Source organism: Sturnira hondurensis, unplaced genomic scaffold (assembly GCF_014824575.4).
Source record: "Sturnira hondurensis isolate 20B ecotype Veracruz unplaced genomic scaffold, ASM1482457v3 Scaffold0019234, whole genome shotgun sequence".
Lineage (NCBI taxonomy): Eukaryota > Metazoa > Chordata > Mammalia > Chiroptera > Phyllostomidae > Sturnira > Sturnira hondurensis.
In genome coordinates, this window is record NW_028091865.1 from 526387 (window position 1) to 549008 (window position 22622).

The 22622-nt window shown below is 58.9% G+C and overlaps 1 protein-coding gene across 1 annotated transcript; it reads left to right on the plus strand.

Annotated features, from left to right (window-relative positions):
* The first annotated feature begins 4616 nt into the window (after nt 1-4616).
* IL3RA (interleukin 3 receptor subunit alpha) lies at nt 4617-22075 on the plus strand. The gene is made up of 12 exons (XM_037027725.1): nt 4617-4865; nt 6782-6878; nt 12119-12237; nt 13636-13759; nt 15948-16080; nt 16168-16361; nt 16737-16852; nt 17760-17786; nt 18841-18937; nt 20798-20891; nt 21593-21674; nt 21923-22075. The coding sequence occupies exons 2-12, from the start codon at nt 6815-6817 to the stop codon at nt 21995-21997; spliced, it is 1125 nt and encodes a 374-aa protein (XP_036883620.1). The 5' UTR covers nt 4617-4865; nt 6782-6814; the 3' UTR covers nt 21998-22075.
* Nucleotides 22076-22622: the final 547 nt, after the last annotated feature.

Here is a 22622-nt window from a genome sequence, read left to right on the forward strand (position 1 = left end):
AAACGTCAGGAAAGTTTCAGTCTGCTGTGTGTGTACTTGTGACTGTTTAAAAAGCCCGTTTCTGCCGGGAAAATAAGCTCGTGCACGCGACACAAAAGTCAGGTGTGCACGGCGCGTTCTGACGTGGGAACGCACCAACCAAGCGTGGAAGGCTGGGTGGAGCTGGCGTGGCGTTGTCCTCTGCGCCCCCACACCGCCCGGGGCGCACACACGTGCCTCTCCCTGTGGCCGCAAAGGGGGCGCCCGTGCCGTGAAGGAGGTTTTCTCTCGAGAGCTTCTTCCCTGGAGGGACGCTGCAGGGTCCACCATCCACACAGAGAAACCGGTGGCGACGGAACAGGTGCCGTTTGTTTTCAGAAGCAGAAAGCAGAAGTCGGGGTGTGGGCGCCCCAGCGCAGGAGAGCACCTGCCAGGTGGGTTCCAGGGAGGGGAGGGGCTCGGTTCTTTGTAGTCACACACCCCGACTTGCTGGCTGGAGGTCGGGGTCCCACAATTGGAGGGAAGAGTCCCCCCCCCCCCGTAAAACAGCTCTGTGCATCCTGGGCCACGGGCAGAGAAGAAGCCCGGCCTTCAGACACCCAGGGCTTTGCTCGAACCCTCTCCCCTGGTAAGGGGTGATGGGGGAAGGGGGTGCGCTCCACTGGAACCCCACTGGGCCCCTGTCCCCTGGCGTGGGGGCCCGGCAGGCCCTGGGGAAGCCCGGGTGGGCACCCGCCACCTCGCGTTCACACACCCGGACTGGCCGTGCCCCCGCACCGTCCACCCTGACCCCCACCCTGAACGCACCGGCCCGAAGCTCCGGCCGTCCATCGGGCTGTCCACACAGTGGCCACCTTGGCAGCTCTGAGTGGCCCAGGCTCCGAGCCCCCGGCTGTGGGTATGGCCTGGACCCTGAGGATGGAGGGTCTTCCCAGCACTCGTCCGTGTTCGGGGACGGGGACTTCACAGCGCGGCGCGGTTCTCAGACGCAAGCTCATGGAAACATGCCTGCCGCTCTCAGAACACACTACAGAGTCGATTCGGGCGTCAGGCCACCCTGGGGGACATCCTCAGTATTGTCCCCAGGACTGTTTCTGCGCACAGAAAGGTCTGATGTCCATCCGTGTCTCTCTGTCTCTCCAGGAAGAATACAGATGACATGACAATTACCACCAGTGACACGAGGTAAAGTCACAACGGGGACCAACCACCACCACCACCCCACTCCAGCACATTCTTGTCACCCCCAAACAGACCCTGTCCCCATGCCGATGGCAACTACTGACCTCCTCTCTGTCCCCGTGGTTTGGAGTCCTCTGGACATTTCTTATAAATAGAATAAGACCCCACGGGACCATGGCTGTCTGGGGTCTCTCACGGAGCCTCCTGTGTTCAAGGCCCGTCCACGCTGCAGCCTGGGTCAGAGCCTCCCTCGCTCCTGTTCCTGGCCGAGTAATATTCCACTGGGTGGGCGGGCCCATCCTGTGCATCCATTTATGTGTTCTCTCACTCTCTCTCCCTTCTATCGGTCGCTAACACACCTTTAACGCTGAGCAAAGTCATTGAGGAAAAGGGCGTCAAACAATCCCCCGCGGGGGCAGGTCCCAGGCACCCCCAGGCCTCTGAACACAACGACAGATGACCGTCCCGGCCGGTTTCCTGGGGGCTCACGTTTGTGCGTTTCCGGTCATGGTTGAATCTACCGCCAGGGGTCTCGGCACGTGTGTGAGCCAGCGGCGCGGGGAGACCCGGACGGCAGCAGAGCTGGGCGGGGCGAGCTAGGCTGATTTCAGGTCAGCCCTGCCTGCTGTCATTCCCGGCACCCACGCGCTGCCCGTACGCGTGGGTGGGGCTTCTCCCACTCAGAGAAGAAGTGTTCCCACCCAGCCAGTGCTCGGCAGTGAAGCAACCGACGTTTCACAAGGGACCACAGCCGGGGATGACGAGGCGCATTTTTACTGTTCGCACTGGACACTCTCGGGTGGGGCGGAGCCGAGATAAAGGACGGCTAAATCTTTCAAAATTGTTTCCGAGCAGAGGGCAAGGTGTGTTTTCTGGGAAGGGGCTGCCCTTATCGTGGGTGCCAGCTGGGGTTGGGACCGAAAGATGCCCCGTGTCGCAATCCCCCTCCACAACCGCGCCGGCGGTGACGGCCGGGTGGGGCGCCCGCCGCGAGAGGACCGTCCAGATAAGTGTCTGGTGGAAACAGAAGTGACGGCTTTGTGCATGAACTTGACCCCCATGGGGTCTCTGATGGGCACACATGTCTGTGCGTGGGTTCCAACTTCCCACATCAGAACCTGGGAAGTCGGTCCACGGCTGTGTGGGTGGCTGGCAGGTTCGGAAATGGACAGGCACCTGTGTGTGCGTGACTGGGGTTGGGGACCCGGACGAGGGGCAGGGCTGAGTGGGGAGCGTGGGGAGAAGAAAAGGGAAACGGGATTATCCCAGGAGGGTTCAGGGGCAGCTAAAATAACTGACCACAATGCAGACTTCAAACGACAGACATTCACCCTCCCCGCATCCTGGAGACCAGGCGTCTGAGGTCACCCAGGTGTCCCTGGGCTGGTGGCCACATCCCTCCCGTCTCCGCCTCCGTCTCCCTGTGGCTTCTCCTCCGTGTCTGTGTCTGCGTCTCCTCTTCTGTCTCTTCTCAGGACACAGTCATTGGACGCAGGGCCACCCTGACGCAGGACGCCCTCCTCTCCGATCCGTCGCCAAGTCTCATCTGCAAACCCCCTGTTTCCATGAGGCCTTGTTCCCGGACTTCCAGCGAGATGAATGTGGGGTCACCGCTGTCCAGCACAGTCCCTGAAAGTGGCAGGAAAGACCCCCGTCCCCCGACAGCTGCTGGTGAAGAGCAAACACAGGGTTTTCAGCCTGGGGCTGCTCTGGGCGGGCCAGTCTGCTGGGTCCCCACAGAGAGCAGAGGGCACCTGCCAATCACGTTGATGAGCAGGTTCCAGGGCACCTGTCCATCACATTGACGAACGCACCTCAGAGCCAGTGCTTGGGAGTGTCTGATCCAGCAGCATCCTCCCCCTGAGGTCGGGGGCGGGCAGAGTGGTGCAGGTGTGTCTGGGGTTGTCACTCCCAGCCCACCGCCCGGGCACCGGGAGCTTGAGGAGGAAGGCTTCCCAGGCCCTGCCCTGCTGGCTCAGCCCATGAGCTGAGCCCCATCACCCGCTGAGGACTCTAGTTGCGGGGGCACCTTGCCGAGCCCTGTGGTGGCTCCCCCTGGCCCAGCTGGCTGGCCCTGGGCAGGCCCACCCCCTTCCCAGTTCCCGTTTTCTGTTCCCCTGCCCCCCATGCGCGCAGCACCCTGCCCTGCCCGGGCGGCAGGTTCCACTCCCAACATGGGTTTCCTGACCCCCTACACCCCTGGGTGTCCGTTTCTGTCTTCCGTTCTCCAGTGCCCGGTCACCTCTATGTGACTGAGGGATGACGCCGGTCGCTGGGCAGCGGGTGGACGAGAGCCAGGTCTTCGGAGCGGAAGGTGCAGCCTCCCGAATCCCACAGGACGAGGTCCACACCAGGGGCACTGTCACCCCCTGGCGCTGAGGCCGGGCCGGCCTGCCCCCTGCCTGGGTCTCCCGGGCAGGCACAGCGGGGACACGGGACTCGCGCCCTCCTCGGGCTTGGCCCCTGGATTCATGGGATGGGCTGAACGCTCATTGCCTGAATGCTCACCAAGATGGGCTTGACCCCCCCACCTCTGCTGTGGGGCCAGGGACAGGGGTCCTGGTCCCACCCTTCCTTCTGGGGAGAACGGTTTTTGTCCCAACCTGGGGCTGGTCAGCCACCAAGACCCAAGATCCGTGGGGTGTCCTGGGGCAGCCATAGCCAACCCCCATCACCCCGGGGGGGTTCGAACCCACAGGGACTCACCATCCCCTGTTCTGGAGGCCCAGCATCTGACGTCCAGGTGTCCCAGTCCCAGGGCCCGAGCTCACATCTGGACGCTCCAAGGCAGGGCCTCCCGCCGGTCTCTCTCTTCCCAGGCCGCGGCCCGTGGACACCCACCGTGTTCCAGGGGGCGCGCACCCAATGTCAGGATAGCGGCAGCAGCCCCGTTTGCAGATTCATTCGCGTCCTGAGGTTCCAGGCAGAAGTCAGTGGGGACTGGGGGGCGGGGCTCAATTCAACCCAGGAGCCCGCGTCTTGGGAGAGGGCTTCCCGGGAAGGCGGAGGGGGATGGCGACGTGGAGCGAGGGCCAGGGGGAAGGGCCGGGAGGGACGCGGGACCAGGGGCTTTCCTGAGGGGAAGGAACAACAACCAGAAAGGAAGCCGGACGTTGGACGCAACCCAAGAAACGGCTTGGGCAGTGCCGGACCAGGCACGCGGAGTCATCGCCCGGGCCACCCTCCCCCCGGACCCCCGACCTGAGGGCACGCGCGACCCCGTGGGACAGCTGCCCGGCTGCATCAGCACCGGCAGAAAAGCTGCTCAAGTCCGTGTGGACGGGGACTCGGCCTTCGGGTGGCAGCAAAGAGGAACCACCGATAACAAACAAGCACAGGCGAAGGGCGCTTTTGAAAAAGGGCGCATTTCAGGGGAAACACTGCTCTTGTCATTCTGCCGAACCCCAGATTCAGAGAGAAAGACAGACAGACAGACAGACAGACAGACAGAGAGAGACAGGCTTCCCGGGCTAGATGCCCCCTGGCCGCCAGCCAGCCTGGTTGGGGGCCGGCGGTGGCCCCGCCCAGGTGGCTATAAAAAGCTGGATGGGGGGAACACACACTTTGGTTTCTCCTCAGTTTCTGTAGCAGAGGAAGCAACACGATGCCAAAGAGAGGGGCCTGAAGCGGGTGGGAGCCCCGGGCCCGCAGGCCGCCAGCCGGGAGGGGGCCTCTCTCACTCAGGCCTTGGCTGTGCATCCCAGGTAAGGCGACGACCTAGGCCGGGGTGACGCGGCGTGGGCACGGAGCTTTGACGGGTGTCCGGGGAGCACCCCGCAGCGTGGGAACTAGGGCAGGCCACAGGGAGGTGCATCCGCGCCCCACATTCGCACTCTGCGGGTCCTGGAGGGGGGCGGCAATAGGATGCTCCCCGCTGCACCCCAGCCCACCGTGCTGGGGGCTCCTGAGTTCCGGGGGGGGGGCGGGGTCGCAGGCCCCTAGATACGCACTGGCTCACGCACACCCACCCCGGTGGGCCTTTTGCAGCCTCGAACGCCCTGGGCAGGTGGGTCCTTAGAGCCCTGGGTCGCGACCACCTCTCAGCCTGGGACCTTCGGGTCAGGTACTGACCAGTGAATGAGCAGAGACCCGTCCATGGGGGCCGGCCCCGCGGCCAAGCCCCGGATACTCACAGCCTTCCCCACTGCAGCTGGCAGAGAGATGGGCTGAGGTTCCCTCCCTCCAGGCAGACGGGGTGGGGGTCGGCGGGAGGTTGGGCGCGGGGCGCGGGGGTGGGGGGCGGCGGTGCTGAGTCCCGACCCTTTCATCTCGCCCCTTCTCCGCCAACCGCAGCGTCGTGCGCCCGCTCCAGGCTCGTAATTGGGGGACCACGGCGAGGGTGGTTCTTGGAAGCAGGTCCAGGGCGGCGGGCGAGGGAAGAGGCGGGCGGGCAGGGGAGGGGGCTCACGCGGATGGGTTCTCCGCCCGGGGCGGCTCCGCCCATCCGAGGGGAAGGCAGGCACCGGGTCCCACAGGACGCCCAGCGAACGGCAGCCACCGGGCCTGTCTCCAGGAAGGAGAGACACGTCCCAAGGCCGTGTCCACGTTTCAAACGCCGGCCTTCCTTTCGTCCCGAGACGGGCTGCTTCGGCCTTTGATCACCAGGGCCTGAAATGTCCCATATTTAAGCGTGGGGGCGGATCCCTCGCTCGCCTCCTCCTGGTCCCTGTGCTGCAAGCGGGACGGCTGGACCCGTGTCCCCAGACGCCCCCACGAACAAGGCAGCCCCCTGTCTTGCATCCGCCCCTTGGGCCTTAGCGATGTTTCCAAGAGATGGGTCAGCGTCGGGGGTGGGCAGCGGGGGCGCCTCAGGAGCGTGTGAGAGGAGGCCGCCTTGGGTCAGGGTGGTCGTCCGTGCAATGAGAGAGGTCCTCAGGGGACACGGACACACGTGGGCCCAGGAGGCTGACCACCGGGCGAGGGTCCAGAGCAAAGTCCCGGCGGAGACTTCGGGAAGGCGCAGGGCTCGCTGACCGTAACTGGGCCCCTTCGGAAGTCCGCTCGGCCTTCCGCGATTGCTCCCTTTTAATGAGACTTCCTTCCGCGGGTTGGTCACCGCGGCGCTTCCCGGGGCTTTTCCTGGCCTGTGCTGTCCGGGATCTGGGCGGGGGCGGGAGCCAAGGGGCCGCCGAGAGCCCAGGGCGGGCGCTCCTTAAAGGCACACTGACCTACACGCACGTGCACACAGGCGTGCACGCACAAAGGGCACACACGCAGACGTGTGCGCACACGCACGGCATGCACACTGATATGCAGGCATGCACACGGATGCGTACACAGCGTGTGGGCACAGGAAGACACTGGCGTGCACAACCTGCGGCGCGTGCGCGCGTGCAGACGTGGGCGCATCCATGGACGCACCTGCGCACGCCCACGCGCGGGCACATGCGTGGAGAATGGAGACACGTGCACACAGACGTGCTCACCGCGGTGCACACACAGGCACACGCCCACAGGTGCACGTGCCCACGTGCAAGCACACGCCCTGAGCCTTTCGCCCGCACCCGGCTTCCTGCTCCGCAAGCACGCGGTTCCCGGGGAGGTCCCACGGCCCCCTCCACCCCGCCGCCCTCCTCTGTCCCCGAAGCCACCCCCACACGCGGTCTCTGTTCTCTCGCAGCTCCTCCGCCCCCCGAGGGGGTCCGCCCGTCCCATGGCCTTGCTGCGGCTCCTCCTGCTGCTGACGCCCGTCTGCTGCGCGCTGCCCACGGACGGAGGTAGGCGCACCGCTCACGGGGCGCTGGCCGGCAGCGCCGTTCTGCTCTGAGGGAGACTGTTGGTGCTCACAGTGGGACCGCCCTGCAAAGCGAGCGCGCACGAACCGCAGGCCAGGGCCTGGAGCTCAGCGCGCTGGGGCTTGGCCGTGGCTCTCAGAGTCCACTGAGAGCATTTTCCGGGTTATTTACTACAAAAACACCCGTGCTTTGGCCCTAAGCCTCCGCGCCTGGCATCGTCCTCGTCCCTCCCTAAAACTACCGCGTGTGGGGGCGACAGCGTCTCCGGCTGCTGAAGGTGTTCTCCCCGTGGCCAAGGATGGAGGCCACAGCGTGCCCGTAGTGACAAAGGGCATACCGCTCGTGCTAGGCTTCTGATTCGCAGCCCTTCCAACGTCCTGGGCATCGTGGCAATGTGTCGGCTCTCCTTCCCTTCACCCAGAAATCAAGGGCCTTTCCAAGTGAGTGACAACTGCATTTGGGATCCAGGAGAACACCTACTGGGGAAGCTCTGACTTACGCAGGAGCCCACACAGGGTCCCCATGAGGAGCAGACACAAAGGGTGGCACCTATGAGAAAGGGGAGGGGACAGGGACACCCAGAGCAGGGAGACGTGGCTGTGGGCGCAGCTGACATGGCATCGTGACGCTGGTTCTCCACAGTGTGTTTCATTCTGAGCCCTGTGCCCACCCGTCCGGTCGTCACCCCGTCAGCTTCCCTGTCCCCTTTGCACACAGCTCTGTGGGACCCGGTGGCTTTACACCTCAAGCGGAGGTGACTTGGTCCTGTTTTAACACCCACGGGGTGGAGGCACGAGTTGTGCGAGGCAGCTCCTCGGAGCCGGCACCTCCATTTTAAAGGGGCTCCATTTGTGTTACTCTCCTTGACACTCGGGGGCATGTTGGAACAAAGGAGATACTTTTAAACCTCCAAGGCCTGTGCCCAGCAGCTCTGGGCGCTTGCATCACCCAGGACCGCAGGGGCTGCGGTCCCGGCCACCAGATTTCGTAACCCTTGTGCAGGGCCCTCCTTCCCCCAAAGGGCGTGGGGGCAGGTGTGGGGTGCTGGGTGGGGAGCCCGGGACATCTGCTCACGGCACCTCCTTTGTCCACTGGGGCTGAAGGCAGTTTTCCACCGCCACGGTTGTTTCCGACAGTTCCGGAGGCTGAAGGCCACTCGCAGAGAGCTGGGGGCTGGTCCCCTGTTTCTGCTGTGTCCCGACGCGGAAGGTGGTGGGGTCCCACAGGACCCCACCGAGTGCTCCAACCAAGTACCACAAACAACAGACATTTATCCACCCTCCACTCCCCTGCCCCCCTTGTTCTGGTGACCAGGCGTCTGAGGTCCAGGCGTCCCCGAGCTGGTGGCCGCGTCCCTCCCCTCTCTGCCTCCGTCTCCACGTGGCTTCTCCTCCGGGTCTGTGTCTCCTCTTCTGTCACTTCTAAGGACACTGTCATTGCATGCAGGGCCCCGGACGCAGGACGACCTCCTCTCAGATCCTTCACTCGCTCCACCTGCCAAGACCCCGTGTCCATACAAAATCGCGTTCCCGGGTTGCAGGAACCATTTGGTGACCCAGAATGCTTCCTGGGTCCCCTCACATGCGTGCGGGAGTGTGTGGGTTCCACCGAGGACTTTTGGGGTCAGAGTCACAAGTGCCTCACATTGCTTCTGCCTTATCGCACTGGCCAGCACATTGTCGCGGGGCTGAAGCCAGGGACCTGACAGGTGTACGGAAGCGGGGGCCTGTCTGGCAGGGAGGGGGCCTCCTACGGTTCTGAGACACCCCTCCCCACATCCTGGCTTTCTGGGGGCCCCTCTCTGGGGCCCCCCACGGGGTCCGGCCGCGTTTGCAGTCTCTGCAGGGCCGTGGGCGTTCCAGCGTCGCCGACCACAAAGAGGAAGTGAGTCTCTTTCTAGGACACATTGACGGAAGCCTGAAGGTTGGAGGCAACAGGCTCCAGCACTGTAACAATTCCCTGCTAAAGACCCTAAAGCACCCACCTCGTTCGGGGGCACCTGAGGGGCTGGGGACACAGGACACAAGGCAATAGAAGAGTCGCAACCAGATGCCCAGCCTCCATCACTGGAAGGCCGTGTGGTTAGTCATTCACTGCTGAGTGTGAATTAGCTGCTGTGTTCCCATATTGTTTTTGAAAAATCAGGGTAAGAACACTGCCTTTCATTTCCAGTTTGCTGAGTTTTTAAGTCCAAATGGTGTGATTTTTTTTTTTTAGTCCCGAATAGGTATTAATGATTATTTTGTGCTTGTTTCCTGGTTGGCTGAGGTTTTTAAAAAGATTTTATTTATTTGTCTTTAGAGGGGAAGGGAAGGAGAGAGGGAAGGATCAATGGACGGTTGCCTCTGGTGCGCCCCCTGCTGGGAAATGGCCTGCAACAACCCAGGCATGTGCCGTGACTGGGAATCGAACCGCGATCCTTTGGTTCGCAGGCCCGCGCTCAACCCACTGAGCCACACCACTAACTGGATGAGTTTTTAAGCCCCATGGGTGTGAAATATCTTTATAAATCCCAAATGGGTGTCTTTATTTTTTTTTCTGCTTCTCTTGAGAAGATAATCTGGGTGTTTTTGTTTTTTTTTTGATTAGACACATAATATTGATGGTTAAAACACCCTGACATACCTGGAGTAACTAGCTCTCTGGGGTCTGGAGGTATTATCAGTTTCCTATGTTGCTAGATTCTCTTTGGAATTATCTTGGGAAGGAGTGCGGTGTCTGTGTTTCTAGGGAACATTGGCCTCTACTTTAACTCGAACGTCTCGGATTCGGCCTCGGCGTCACGCTGGCTTCCTCAAATCCGTCGGGAAATCGTCCCCGGCCCCTCTCTCTTTCGAAAGTTGGGGCACGTGGATGTAGTTTCTTCCCCGATACACAGAAGGTGTCTGCCCACACGGCTTCCGTATGGGAAGATTTTTATTAGAAACTCTATTCTTTTCTGCTCGATACATTTGTGGCAGCTGCATTATGGGATGAATAAGGTACCCAGCTGGTCAGGGTTTCTCTTTCTTACATCAGTGTTCATTTCTGTCTTTCGTGGAGTTTGTCTGTGTTATATATTATTGACTGTATCGATGTGAGTGTGTTCAAATGTCTTTTATGTTTCTTTTCTTTTTAAAGATTGTGCTTGCTTATATTAAGAGAAATGGGAAGTGAGAGAGAAAAAGAAGAAGAGAAACCTCCACGTGTGGTTGCCTCTCATGCGCCCCCTACTGGGGACCTGGCCTCCAACCCCGGCATGTGCCCTGACTGGGACGTGAACTGGTGACCCTTTGGTTCTCAGGCCAACGCTCAGTCCACTGAGCCACACCAGCCAGGGTGAAATTTCTTTGATTTTTCAATCGCAGTGGACATGTATCAGTATATTAGTTTCAGGCTTACATCATAGGGATTATATAACTTACAAAATCATCCCCCCGTAAAGTCTGGTACCCACCTGAGAAACAGGTATCAGTTTCCCACTTCCATTCATACGTTTGGTCGTTTTCTGCCTCTATTTTTTCTTTCTGGATTCTTCCAAGCCAATGGTTATCAATGACATGAATCATGACACACACCCAGCTTTTGGGTTTGGGGGTTTTTGGTTGTTTTTTTTTTTTGACTATCTGTGCCCATCTCCCAATCCCCTTTCAATTGACTTTCATCCTACCTATATTATTTTAGGAATTTGGTTTTCCTAAATAATGAAAATTTTAAATAAAAAAATTATTTTTTCACTTTAGCCTGCTCTTCTTTCTTGCACTGCTCAGGTCATTGAATTTAATTAAGCCTTTCTTGTCTAACATAGACATTGTAAATTACAAATTTCCTTCCAAGTCCTGCAGTAGCTGCCTACCACATTGTTTGATTTTATTTTCATTCCGTTCAAAACGTGTTCTCAATTTCCTTGAGATTTTTGTTTTTTGGATGACCCATGTGGTGTTTCAGAAGTGTGTTGTTTTCTTGGCCAATATTAGGGGTTCTCCCGATTTTTAAAGTTGATCTTGAATTCGATCCTATTATAGTGAGAAAATATGCTGGGCATGAGTTGGATCGTTTTTAATGCACCAACAGGTAGTTCAGGTTTCCTATGATTGCAAAATGTGCTTCTACGGCTTTAATTGAAGCTGTAGTTATGGTACTCTGAGCCGGGTCCCACCGATATGATGCGTTGCTCAGTTTGAGAATTCTACAGCAACGTGGATATTGCTGAGTAATGATCATGCCCCGTATCTTAGGGTGTAGAGCAAAAACATATCTATTCCATTGCAAAGCATCCCGAGACAATACTCTGTGTGAGAGAGCTTGAGCTAAATGTCTACACTGGAATTTATTGTCGGTTCTCAGTGCAAATAACATCCTAGGAGAGACCTGGTTATGAAAGGCCCATTTCATCGACAGGAGGGTCCCCCCCCCGCCCCAAAAAACAGAATGTATTTACAAAACGTTGCGCATTCAGTCCCTTCGGAGGACTCTCTGTTGGGCGCAACACACCTATCGAGACATTTGTTTCAGGCTGCGAAACGGCGTTTGAATGGGTCGATTTTGATGCCTTTTCAGGGCTCCTGCCATTTTTACTTTCACTTCTCCCGCATCGGCAAACCGCTTCCCTTGGGGGATTTTTTCCACCCGGGGAACATGAAACAAAAAGTTCCTCGGGGTGAGATCGGGTGGAGAGGGAGGCTGGGGCACGGGCGTCACGCCAGTTTGGGTTAAACGCTGCTGAACACTCAGCGCGGTGTGGGCAGGTGTCAATCACCCATCGTGAAATGGGGAAGCGCCTAGAAACAGTGTGCCAAAAAAAAAAAAAAATTCAGGGAAGCTGAATGCAGCCTCTCACAACAACGCCAGCTGGCACACCAACACAGGTGGGTTCGGAGAACACTCACCTAGTGGGGGGAGCCTGTCGTATAAGGGACCCGCCCCCCAGAAGGTAATTCTGAGGGGCTTTTTTTGGGGGGGGCAGTTCTTTCTTTGTGCACCAGGATGGCAGAAGTGATCTTCCACCCTGCATGTTCCCCCCATTAAGGGGGGTGGGAGGGGTCAGCTCATGAGTGGAGTAAGACACTATTGCTTATGACTGCTCTCAGCTTCGGCAATCCCTCCCCTGTGCAGAACGCCGCTTCCCGAGGCATCTTCAGCTGCTTCAGAGCAAGAACAAAGTTGCCCCCACCCCACCCCACCCCCGGAGGTGCCAGCTTCAGGACCCGTATCTCATCTCCCGGCACTTGCCCTCCTTGCAGATCTCAGCCCGCCCATCACGAACTTACGGCTGGACCCAGGAAATAAGAGGCTGACCTGGGACCTCAGTGGGAACGTCTCCAGAATCCAGTGTTATGTGAATGGGGCTGTTCGAGATTCGGTAAACCGGCCTCCCCCGATGGGCCACGCTGCACCTTCCCGACTGTTTCGGTGACGGCCGGGCCCGCCTCTGGCCGCAGAGAGGCGGGCTCCGCGCCAGGGTCCTAGGCGTGTTTCGTCATGGGGTTCCTTCTCTCGGTGCCCTCAGATTATCGCTGTTCATGTACTGTTAAGCTCTCTTCTCCCTAACCCTCTCTAAGCCCCTTCTCGTAGGCCGTGCTTCGTTCTCCTTTATTTGTTCTAGTTCCTATCCTGTTGTTATGGGGTTTTACCAGACTTCTGTCAGCCTCTGGTGGTCTGCTCACATGGAAGAGTCGGGGACTAAAAATCTAATTAATGGCTGGGAGGAGAGCGGATGGGTAGGGGTGAGGTCTGGGAGCTTCTAGCGGAGCGACTAGGGAAGGATGCTGGTATCGGCATCGTTGGGGCTTCTCTCCTCCGGGGCCGAGGGGCCACAGAAGACTCTTCTGATGTCCTTCACGGACAGAAAACGCTCCGCTGCCTGCACGCTGGGACCCACAGGCGAGAGGACTCGGCTTGCAGGAGACAGACACGCAGCAGGTGTGTCCGCTTTCCCCGGAGCCCGGCTCTCGGCGTGATGATGAGATCTCCGAGTCCCTATTTGGCAGGAACCCAGGGCGTGAAGGGCACAGTGCTTGGGCTGACGGGCAGCCCCAGGGGCGCGCCCTCTGCGCCGGGAAAGCAGGAGGGGAAACGCCTGCCTCTCCCACACGTTGCCAGCCTCAACGCTCTTCTCGATACATTGGTGGCAGTTGCAGGCATCGCTGGATGAAACAAGAGTGAATGTGTGTGTTTATGATCTGAGCCGGCAAGATCTCAGAAAGTTGGACATCTTTCTGTGATTTTTTCCTGCCCGATGGACGAACTCACACTGATTGACTGCCCAGAGCTCATGGTTTCCACCCAAGGTCACGGCTGGTGTCGTGTGTACTGCAGATTTGCACAAATGTGTGGTGGCGTGGGTCTCACAAAGTGTTTTCTCTCCCGTTGAGTTTCCCCTGGTCCACCTGTACCACTGATCTTCCCAGCATGCCACTGGGATGAAGTCGAGCCTGTAGATCAAATTGGGAAGAGCTATACCATCTTCATTAAAAATCTAAATGTCACCCCGGCTGGCGTGGCTCAGTGGATTGAGCCCCGGCCTGAGAACCAAAGGGTCGCTGGTTCGATTCCCAGTCAGGGCACCTGCCTGGGTTGCAGGCCAGGTCCCCAGTAGGGGGCGCGCAAGAGGCAACCACACATGGATACCTCTCTTCCTCTCTTTCTCCCTCCCTCCCTTGCTCTCTAGAAATAAATAAAGTGTTTTTAGGAAATCTAAATATCGTCCGTATCATACTCAGTATGTTCTTTAAACAATATATCCCTATTTCTGTCTTAGGAAAAAAACAATCGTTATTGCTCACTGTACGTATTTCCCAAATGTGAGGCATGGAACTTCACAGTTCACGCCACCGTGCCCAGCGGGAAGCCGTTTTCCGCGTGGATCGACTATCCCAGGCAAGGTGAGTGCAGGCTCTTCTGTTTCGGGTCTCTTTTGCCTTCGACCAGGACTTGCTCCGCGGAATGTCAAAATCAGCCCTTCGACCTTGGGTGGATCTCCAGGGATCGAGGCTGGGGGAAAAAAAAAAAGAAAGCGACATTCTTTTTTTTTAATGTATTTTATTGATTATGCCATTACAGTGGTCCCATTTCCCCCCCTTCATTCCCCTCCACCCTGCACACCCCTCCCACCCACATTCCCCCCCTTTAGTTCATGTCCATGTGTCATAAGTTCTTTAGCTTCTACATTTCCGACACTATTCTTGCCCTCCCCCTATTTTCTCCCCACCATCTATGCTACTTATTCTCTGTACCTTCTCCCCCCCCTTCTCCTCCTCCCACTCCCCTGTTGCTAACCCTCCATGTGATCTCCATTTCTATGGTTCTGCTCCCGATCTAGCTGTCCTCTTGGTTTGCTGGTGTTTTAGGTGTGGTTGTTAATAACTGTGAGTTGGCTGTCTGTTCACTGTTCCCATTTTTTATCTTCTTTTTCTTAGATAAGTCCCTTTGGCATTTCCTATAAGAAGGGCTTGGTGATGAGGAACTCCTTGAACTTGACCTTATCTGAGAAGCACTTTATCTGCCCTTCCATTCTAAATGAAAGCTTGGCTGGATAAAGCAATCTTGGCTGTAGGTCTTTGGATTTCATGACTTGGAATACTTCTTTCCAGCCCCTTCTTCTTGCCTGGAAGGTCTCTTTTGAGAAATCTGCTGACAGTCTGATGGGCACTCCTTTGTAGGTGACTGTCCCCTCATCTCTTGCTACTTCTAGGATTCTTTCCTTCATGTTAATCTTGGCTAATGGGATGACGATGTGCCTTGGTGTGTTCCTTCTTGGGTCCACCTTCTTTGGGACTCTCTGAGCTTTCTGGATTTTCTGGAAGTCTATTTCCTTTGCCAGACTGGGGAAGTTCTCCTTTAGTATTTGTTCAAATAAGTTTTCCACTTGTGGCTGTTTCTTTCCCCCTTCTGGTACCCCTATCATTCAGATGTTGGAACGTTTAAAGGTGTCCTGGAGGTTCCTAAGCCTCTCTTCATTTTTCTGAATTATTGTTTCTTCCTTCTTTTCTGTTTGGTTATTTCTTTCTGCCTTCTGGTCCATTCCATTGACTTGAGTCCCAGTTTTCTTCCCATCCCTATCGGTTGCCTGTACATTTTCCTTTATTTCACTTAGCATAGCCTTCATTTTTTCATCTAACCTGCGACCGAATTCAACCAATTCTGTGAGCCCCCTGATTACCAGTGTTTGGAACTGTGTATCTGATAGGCTGGCTATCTCTCCGTGGCTTAGTTGTATTTTTTCTGGAGCTTTGATGTGTTCTTTCATTTGGGGCATTTATGCTTTTGTCTCCATGTACCTGCTACGTATAAGGGGCGGAGCCTTAGGGGTTCACCAGGGCGGGGCAACCCAGTTGCCGGGCTGGGACACTGTATGTGGGGGCGGGGTCAGAGAGGGATCAATGGCACCTGTTCCCCACTCTCTCACACTTCAGTCCCCTCTGCCACTTCCCAGGAGCCGGCACCTTTTCAATCGGTGCTTTTAGGCTTTATTTCCCGTCGCGGGGGCCCTGGGCTGCGCGGTCTGTCTCGCTGCCCGTGTTTACCTAGTTTATCTGTGTGACCGTGGTCAGCCCTGTGCCTCCTGTGCTCCCAGGCCGGGCAGCCACCACCTTCTTTTCCTGCACCCCCTCTCCGCCGGCCACCGGCTGTGGACCCTTACTGGTCTGGTGGAACGGTTGTCGGACTTCCACACCGTTCAATCTTCCGTCTGTCTGGTTGTGTCTTTGTTTCTGAATCTTTGTGGCCCTTCGTTTTGGTTGTGCAAGGAGGCACGGTGTTGGCTGGACGTCGAAAGCGATGTTCTCCTAGGGGCAAAACGGTGGCCGTGGAGAAGAGGCTGCCGGGGGGCAGGGGTGGGCCCTGGCGGGAATAAGGGGACATTCTAGAATGGGCCACGTGGGGGGTCCCCGGTTGAGAGATGGTCTTGTCGCTTGGCTGCGTCACTGCGGGGGAACCTACCCAGAACGTCTCTGTATCATTCCTTCCAGCTCTTGGGGGTTTCCCAGGATCTCAACCTCATAACATGACTCTAAGTGGACTTGGCATTGTTCCTTGCTTTTGTTTGCTTGCTTATCTTCTTTGCGAGCCCAGAAGGGAACCCTCGGGCGGCCGCCGAGCACCTGCAGTGTCGGGTCCACGACTTGCACTTCTTGACGTGCAGCTGGGCGGTGGGCGCGGAGGCCCCCCGGGACGTCCAGTATGATTTCTACTTAGAGGATCTCAGGTAGGTGCGCCCTGCGGAACGGCTGGGGTGTCCTGGGCATGGCGGGGGGGCCCTGGGTCCTTCCTCACCACTCCCAATGTGCTGCAGCACCACCAGAAAGTGGCCGTGCCCACAGTACATGGAAAAGGAGCCGGGGACCCACGTCCAATGCCGGTTCGCTAACGTCTCCCAGCTTCCCAACGATGAAGACCAAAACCGTTTGTTCCGTCTCGTGGTGCAGGGCACCAGCAGACACTCCCGAGTACCCTGCTCCGAGATTTTCACATCCCTTTCCCAGATCGGTGAGTGAGGCTCCGGGACGTGCCTGCTCGCCTGACAGTGAGAGTGTCTTTCCACGTGAGAGGCGATTCATCCGAGATGGGTCGGAGCAGCTGTGGGGGAAGCGCTGACTCGGGCAGGAGCCCACACGGGGGTCCCCACGGTGGGGACAAAGGCAGGGGGAGCGGTGGACCCCGAGCAGGGCGGGCTGAGCGGATGGAACTTCATGGTCCCAACACACTTCTCTGTTCCGCGACCCGGTCTGTTCCGATGTTCCCCCTTCGAGGGAGTTTTCTTCCCATCCCCAAATCTGCAGGATGCCTGGGTCAAAGCCTCTCCCGGGGAAATAGTTTGAGGTGTTTTCACAGAATCCGTGTTTTCTTCCTTTCCTGCCCCAGAGGAGTTCATCGCCCCCAACCTGACTGCGGACTGCAACAAATCTCTTGCTGTCCTGCAATGGCAAATGTCCAGCCACTTCACCAAAACGTTCGAATACGAACTTAAAATAGAAGAGGTAAACAAATGCTCACCCCAGCAAGTCCCGGAGGTCCTGGGTGCGCCCTGGGGCTTCAGGTCAGGGCTCATAACACACACACACACACACACACACATACACACCCCAAGTACGGAGCCCTAAAATGATTTAGCTTCTGCCCAAGCTAAAGGAATCTCTGTTGGCCCTTCACAAGGCAGAGATGACCAGGAAAGGCAAGTTCTAGGACGGAAGGGTCCTCACATGTGTGCCGTGAAGGGGATCGAGTTTGGGAAACACCAGGAAGTCCCCGCACACCCGAGCATGTTTTGAGGCTGTCTGTGTACTGATTTACGTACGATATTATTGGTACCCCACCGGCGGCCATTTCATACTCAGTCATCCACTTGCATTTGTTATTTTCACGTACAGGGCACATTGGTATTTATTCTCCACTGATTGTGTCGTACTCAATTATCTGTGTGTATTTACTCTTTGTTTAAAGATTTTATTTATTTATTTTTAGACAGAGGGAGAGGGAGGGAGGGAGAAAGAAGGAGAGAAAGATCTATGTGTGGCTGCCTCTCACGCGCCCCCTACTGGGGACCTGGCCCGCAACCCAGGCATGTGCCCTGACTGGGAATCGAACTGGTGAACCTTGGGTTTACAGGCTGGTGCTCAGTCCACCGAGCCACACCAGCCAGGCCTCTCTTTATTGTTTTTTTTCTTTTGTATTGACTCAGCTATGATATTTGTTGTGCATTCTCCATTACTGGTTACTTTACACCCCGGCATCTACTTGGGATGTCTGTGCACTGGTTTACATACGCTATGATCGGTTGTCCGTGAGCGATCGCTTTGTGCTCAGCGTTTCCGTAAACCTAAATGAGGCCAGACCCTCTGCCGGGGACGGGCTGGACACTCACGGTCGTTCACTTGTGTCTTACAGGACTCGGGTGTTCCCATCATGCAGAACGTGAGTGTCCCCGTGTCCCCAGGTCCCCAGCCCTCCTGTCTGGGGCATCACAAACTGTAGCTGCCTGTGCAAAGGACTCTCTCCCCTGTGGGTTGCGCACCCTTAGGGCGATGTCCCCACGGAGGAAAGAGGACCCAGGTGTCTGAGACAGAGCCGCCTGGTGCTGCCCACACCGGGCCACAGTCACCCCTGAATTCCTCAGGCCAGGCCGGGCACTGAACGGCGGGGAGGGGGAGCCACCAAACCGTGAGCTGTGGGCGGCCAACCTGATGGTGCCCTTTCCGAATAAGGTCCCACTCGCCTGTCTGAGCAGGTGTGTCTTTCTCGGTGGGGGGGGCGGGGTGCAGCATCTAACCCTCTGCAGGGCTCACCACCCCGCCCCCCTCCGATGGCCCCCCTGTTCTTGGCCTGGCTGGCGGTAGCCGGGCCTTATTTACTTACCCCCCCACAGACTATAAAGAACATTTTGGTTTGGACACCAAGAGCCTGGGCGAAGGCGGGAAGGGGGCTCCACGGGGTCCCCCCCCCAGCACAGCCATGTCCCTGCTGCCCCGATGGGGGCTGCCCGGGCTCTCTCTGCGCCCCTGATGGAGGGTCCTGGGCAGCTGTAGGAAGTTCCACAAAATTCATCACTGCCTTCCCCCCACCCCCCCCCCCACACGACCACCATCACCACATCCTGGAGGCCAGACGCCAGATCCAGGTGTCCCAGGGCTGGGCTCCCTCCACATGCCCCAGGGGGTGCTCGGCCCCACGTTTCTGCCCCAGCTGCTGGGACTCCCTTGCCCCATGGTCACAGCAACCCCATAACCACGTGACGTCACCCTGCATCGGGGACTGTGTCACTTTCCGCTTTGTGTAGGGATCGGGGTCCCTGTACGCCAGCCGGGCTCCTCTCGATTCGTCACGTGGGCACGCGGGCTGTCCCCAAATGTGGTCCTCTTTCCAGGCACAGCAATTTAGGGAGGGCCCTCAGCACCTCTAGAAGGGCCACCACCCGCCCTCCCCACGGGTGACAATGGTCCCATCTTGTTCACTGTCCTCCCATCGACAGAACCTCTCCCAAGAGTCCTGGATCCTGCCCAACCCTGGAACCTTCACCGTCACCATCCGAGCCCAGGGCGGCCAGTGGAGCGCCCGCCAGCGCTTCGGTGAGTGAGGCGCCCTCTCTCCCTCCCTCCTGGGTGAGCAGTGAAGGTTTCGGGTGCCGGCCCTCCTCCAGGGAGCTGGGAGCCCATGAAACCCCCTGGGAATGAACGTCTGCTACCAAAGCCAGTGGGTGTCAGCCCACCGGCTCTGTGTCCCCAAACAGGAGGGGCCCTCAGGACAACAGGTGACCACCCCATGGGAAGGCAGAGGGTGGGTGGAGACAGTCCCGCAAAGAGCCACCAGAGCTGTGGTATAACAGCTGTTCCTAGCAACAGGGTCTTTGTTTGCTACCCAAAGTCACTGGGGACAGTGGCACTGCCGGATGACACGGATGCCCCCAGGGAGAGGCACATCTCCCTGACCTGTTCTAGAACCACACCCACTTCCTGCGCCCCGGGATTGTCCCATTTGGCAGGTGGCACGGCAGGAAAGGTTTGTCTTCAGGCCGGCGCCTGATGAGACCAGGCCCACCCCCAGCGGGGAGGGCAATCTGCTCCACTCCACATTTACCGATGCCCATAGTCATCTCACCTTTCAAAACTACCCTCCCCAGCCCGCCCCGGCCTCATGGCTCTGTGCGTTGGAGTGTTGTTCCGTACACCAAAAGGTTGTGGGTTCAAGTCCTGGTCAAGGCGCACACCCAGGTTACACATTCAAGCCCAATCGGGGCACCCCGGAACCCACCACCACCGTCTCTCTCCCATCAGCGTTTCTCTGTCTCTCCCTCCCTCGGGTGAGGATTTGAAAAGCGAAAAAACCACCTTCCCGGTGACACCTGGGCCACTGTTTGACCAAAGATGTCATCCTGTGGCCCAGCCAAGTGAGAAAATCCACTACCACGAGCCCCGACCCGGTTCCCTAGGGCTGCAGGGACGGACTGTCACGCACCGGGTGGCTCAGATCCCAAGCGTGTGTCCTCTGCCAGTTCCGGGGGCTGAAGGTCCCAGATCAGGGTGTGGGCAGAGCCAGGTCCTCCTGCAGGCTGTGTGTGGATCTGTCCCAGGCCTCCCTGCAGCGTCCCGGCTCCAGGCCGTCCAAGCCATCCCTGGGTTACTTGTAACTGGCGTGGCTCGTGGGCTGGGGGGGCTAGGGGTGTCCCTGGAGGTCTTCTGGCTCTGGGCAGCCTCACCAACTTGGTCTGCATCACCCCCTTCTGCTGGCCCCCAGCCGTGCTCTGGCCCTTGCTCCCCCCCCCTGCTGAGCTGCGTCCCCCTGCCAGACTCAGTCTCCCCGACCCCCAGGTCCCCCTGTCCCTGGCTGCTGGGCTCTCCCTCCTCGTCTGCCCAAGCTGTGCTGCCGGTCCCGCTTGGGGGCAACCAGCTTGCTGTCTCCAAAAATCTCAAAAATCTCAACATAAATCTTTTACAGCGGAACTGTCTTTTAAAAAGTCCAAATGGATGTGAGAAGTTCATGGTGGGCACAGTATCAAATACAAGAGCTGGGGGGGGGGCGGGGACGGGGAGAGCAGGCAGGAGGGAGGGACAAAGCTGGCAGTTCGGCGGCAGTGCCAAGGCCACCGCGGCGTGTGTTCCTGCCCCGCTGGGCCTCGCTGGCTCCTCCCAGGGGCTGGCTGAGGTATCAGAATGACACACCATGTCTTTGAGAAACACCCTCGCGCTGCAGGGCATCCCTGCAGTGGCCAGAGTAGGGCGCGATGGTCGTAGTCCCAAGTGTTGCTCGGTGGTGGGGGCACCCGTCTGCAGGGGAGGGTCGCGCAGGCTTGGAGGGGTCCCCGTGGATCCTGGCGCACAAGTGCCGTTGTCCCAACTTGGCGTGCTGCGTGCACTGGCCACCCCTCGGGGGCCCCGGGGAACTGCCGGCGCCTTCCCGAAGCACCCCCCCCCCCCCCGTCTGCTCCCCAGTGTGTGACCCCGAGGACGAAGCCCGCCTGTACGTCTGGCTGATCGCGCTGACCGCACTGCTGGCGGTGGGGGCCGCGATTCTTCTGTGCAAAAAGTGAGTCGCGCGCGCGTTTTTCTGGAACTCGACGCTCAGAGCGCTCCCTCCTCTCCGTGTCCACTCCCCGCCCCCAGCGCGTGAGCGCCCCTACCAGTCTTTCTGAGACGTGAGCCTGGTTTCGGCCGTCTGATTCCAGCCGGCCGCGGGGAGCTGGTACCCAGTGCAGCGTCGAGCTGGTACCCAGTGCAGCGTCCTTGAGGTCCCTTCCCTCCCCGGACCCTTTACCCATGTCCGGGGGGACGCGGGCTGCAGCTCCCCAACCCGCAACGCCCTTCAGACCTGTTCCTGGGTCCGGTCCCCCACCCTGCAGGCAGGCAGGCCAGTGGCAGCGTTACTGCGGGCCATCTGCCCGCGGCTCCCGGGCTTGGGGTCCCTTCGGAGCGCGGAGTGCTCTGCCGAATGGGGGACCCCTGCATAGCCTGCCTGGCCTCAGGGGTCCCTCTCGGTTTCACCCCCTGCCCCAGCCTGAGGAGAGGCTGCGTTTGAGGAGCAGGCCGGCCAAGGCCCCAGCTTCCTCCAGAAGCTGTTGAAGGGGAGGTTGCCGCGGTGAGAGGCCCCCTGGTGGCTGGCCTTTGGGAAGATACAGGTCCCAGCTGCGACTGAGGGCGCTCCACCAGGCTGGACTCCCCTCCCACGGGGACAGGCACCAGTGGGGCCCTGGGTGCTGGCTGCGGCTCAGGGGACTTTTTCGCTCACAGGTACTCGGTGCTGCAGAAGCTCTTTCCTCCCATCCCTCACATGAAGGTCCCCACTGCGGACAACTGTGTGCATGAGAACATGGTACATCCTGGCTTCGCGGGCGGGTCTGGGGACCAGGTGGCCACAGCCCCCAGGCGGGAGCAGGAGGCTTGTCTGTGCACCTGGCGGGTGGCGCCTGGGAGGGGCGGTCCCCACAGGGGTTCCTCCAGGTGGGCAGGGCGGGCAGCCCCACACCTGGTCCGGATGGGTGGGCCCCTGCTGCTGCCCAGGGTGCACTTGCTAACTGCCCGGGGGCCGTGTGACCCACGCGGTCCTGCCTCTCCCCGCAGATAGCCTGGCAGCCCGGCACCCCCACCCCGGAGGACTGTCCAGTGGCCGAGGTGCAGCTTGTGGAGGGCACGTGAGGCTGGACCGGCTCTCGGCCTGGTGGCCTGTGGGTAGCACACATTTGTCATGGGCGGGGAGGAAAAAGCCTGAATAAAGTGCTTTTTCCGCTCACTGGCCCAGCCCCTCACCCCAAGGCTGCCAGAAAGCTTCTTGCCCCCAGAGGTCCTGGTCGCCCCTCGCTCCTTCCCGAGTCGAGGGGCACCATGTGCATTTGGGGTCTCCTCTGTTATCTGCTTTCTGGTGGCATCACCTTGGCTCACGTAATAAAGGAGCTCACACACCTGGTGTGAGGTCCCAAGGGTGGCATCTGGACGGCAGGGGACCCTGAGCAAACCCCACTGCGGATTGAGCCCTCCCTGGAGACACTGGACACCCCCCTGCAAACTACCAAAACAGGACGAAGCGCAGGGGCACCCCCACACCTGCCCACCGGAACCCGGCTCTGAGACGGGGCCCCCTGGTCAGGTGCCCAGCACGGGTGCTCAGGGAGGGACTGCGGTCTTTCCCTTGTTTCCTCACGTGCCTCACCTTTCAAGTGCTCGGGGGGGGGGGGGGGGGGGGGGGAGCCCCTNGGGGGGGGGGGGGGGGGGGGGGGGCAGAGGCCCACAGTGCTGGCTTCCAGAAAGCGCCCCTGCGAAGTAT

Excerpts from the sequence above, each read along its gene's own strand:
- IL3RA (XM_037027725.1), top strand. The coding sequence starts at position 6,815 with ATGGCCTTGCTGCGGCTCCTCCTGCTGCTGACGCCCGTCTGCTGCGCG. Across the intron at positions 6,879-12,118 it reads CGCGCTGCCCACGGACGGAG|ATCTCAGCCCGCCCATCACG; the intron begins GTAGGCGCACCG and ends CCCTCCTTGCAG. Across the intron at positions 16,081-16,167 it reads TTCTACTTAGAGGATCTCAG|CACCACCAGAAAGTGGCCGT; the intron begins GTAGGTGCGCCC and ends AATGTGCTGCAG.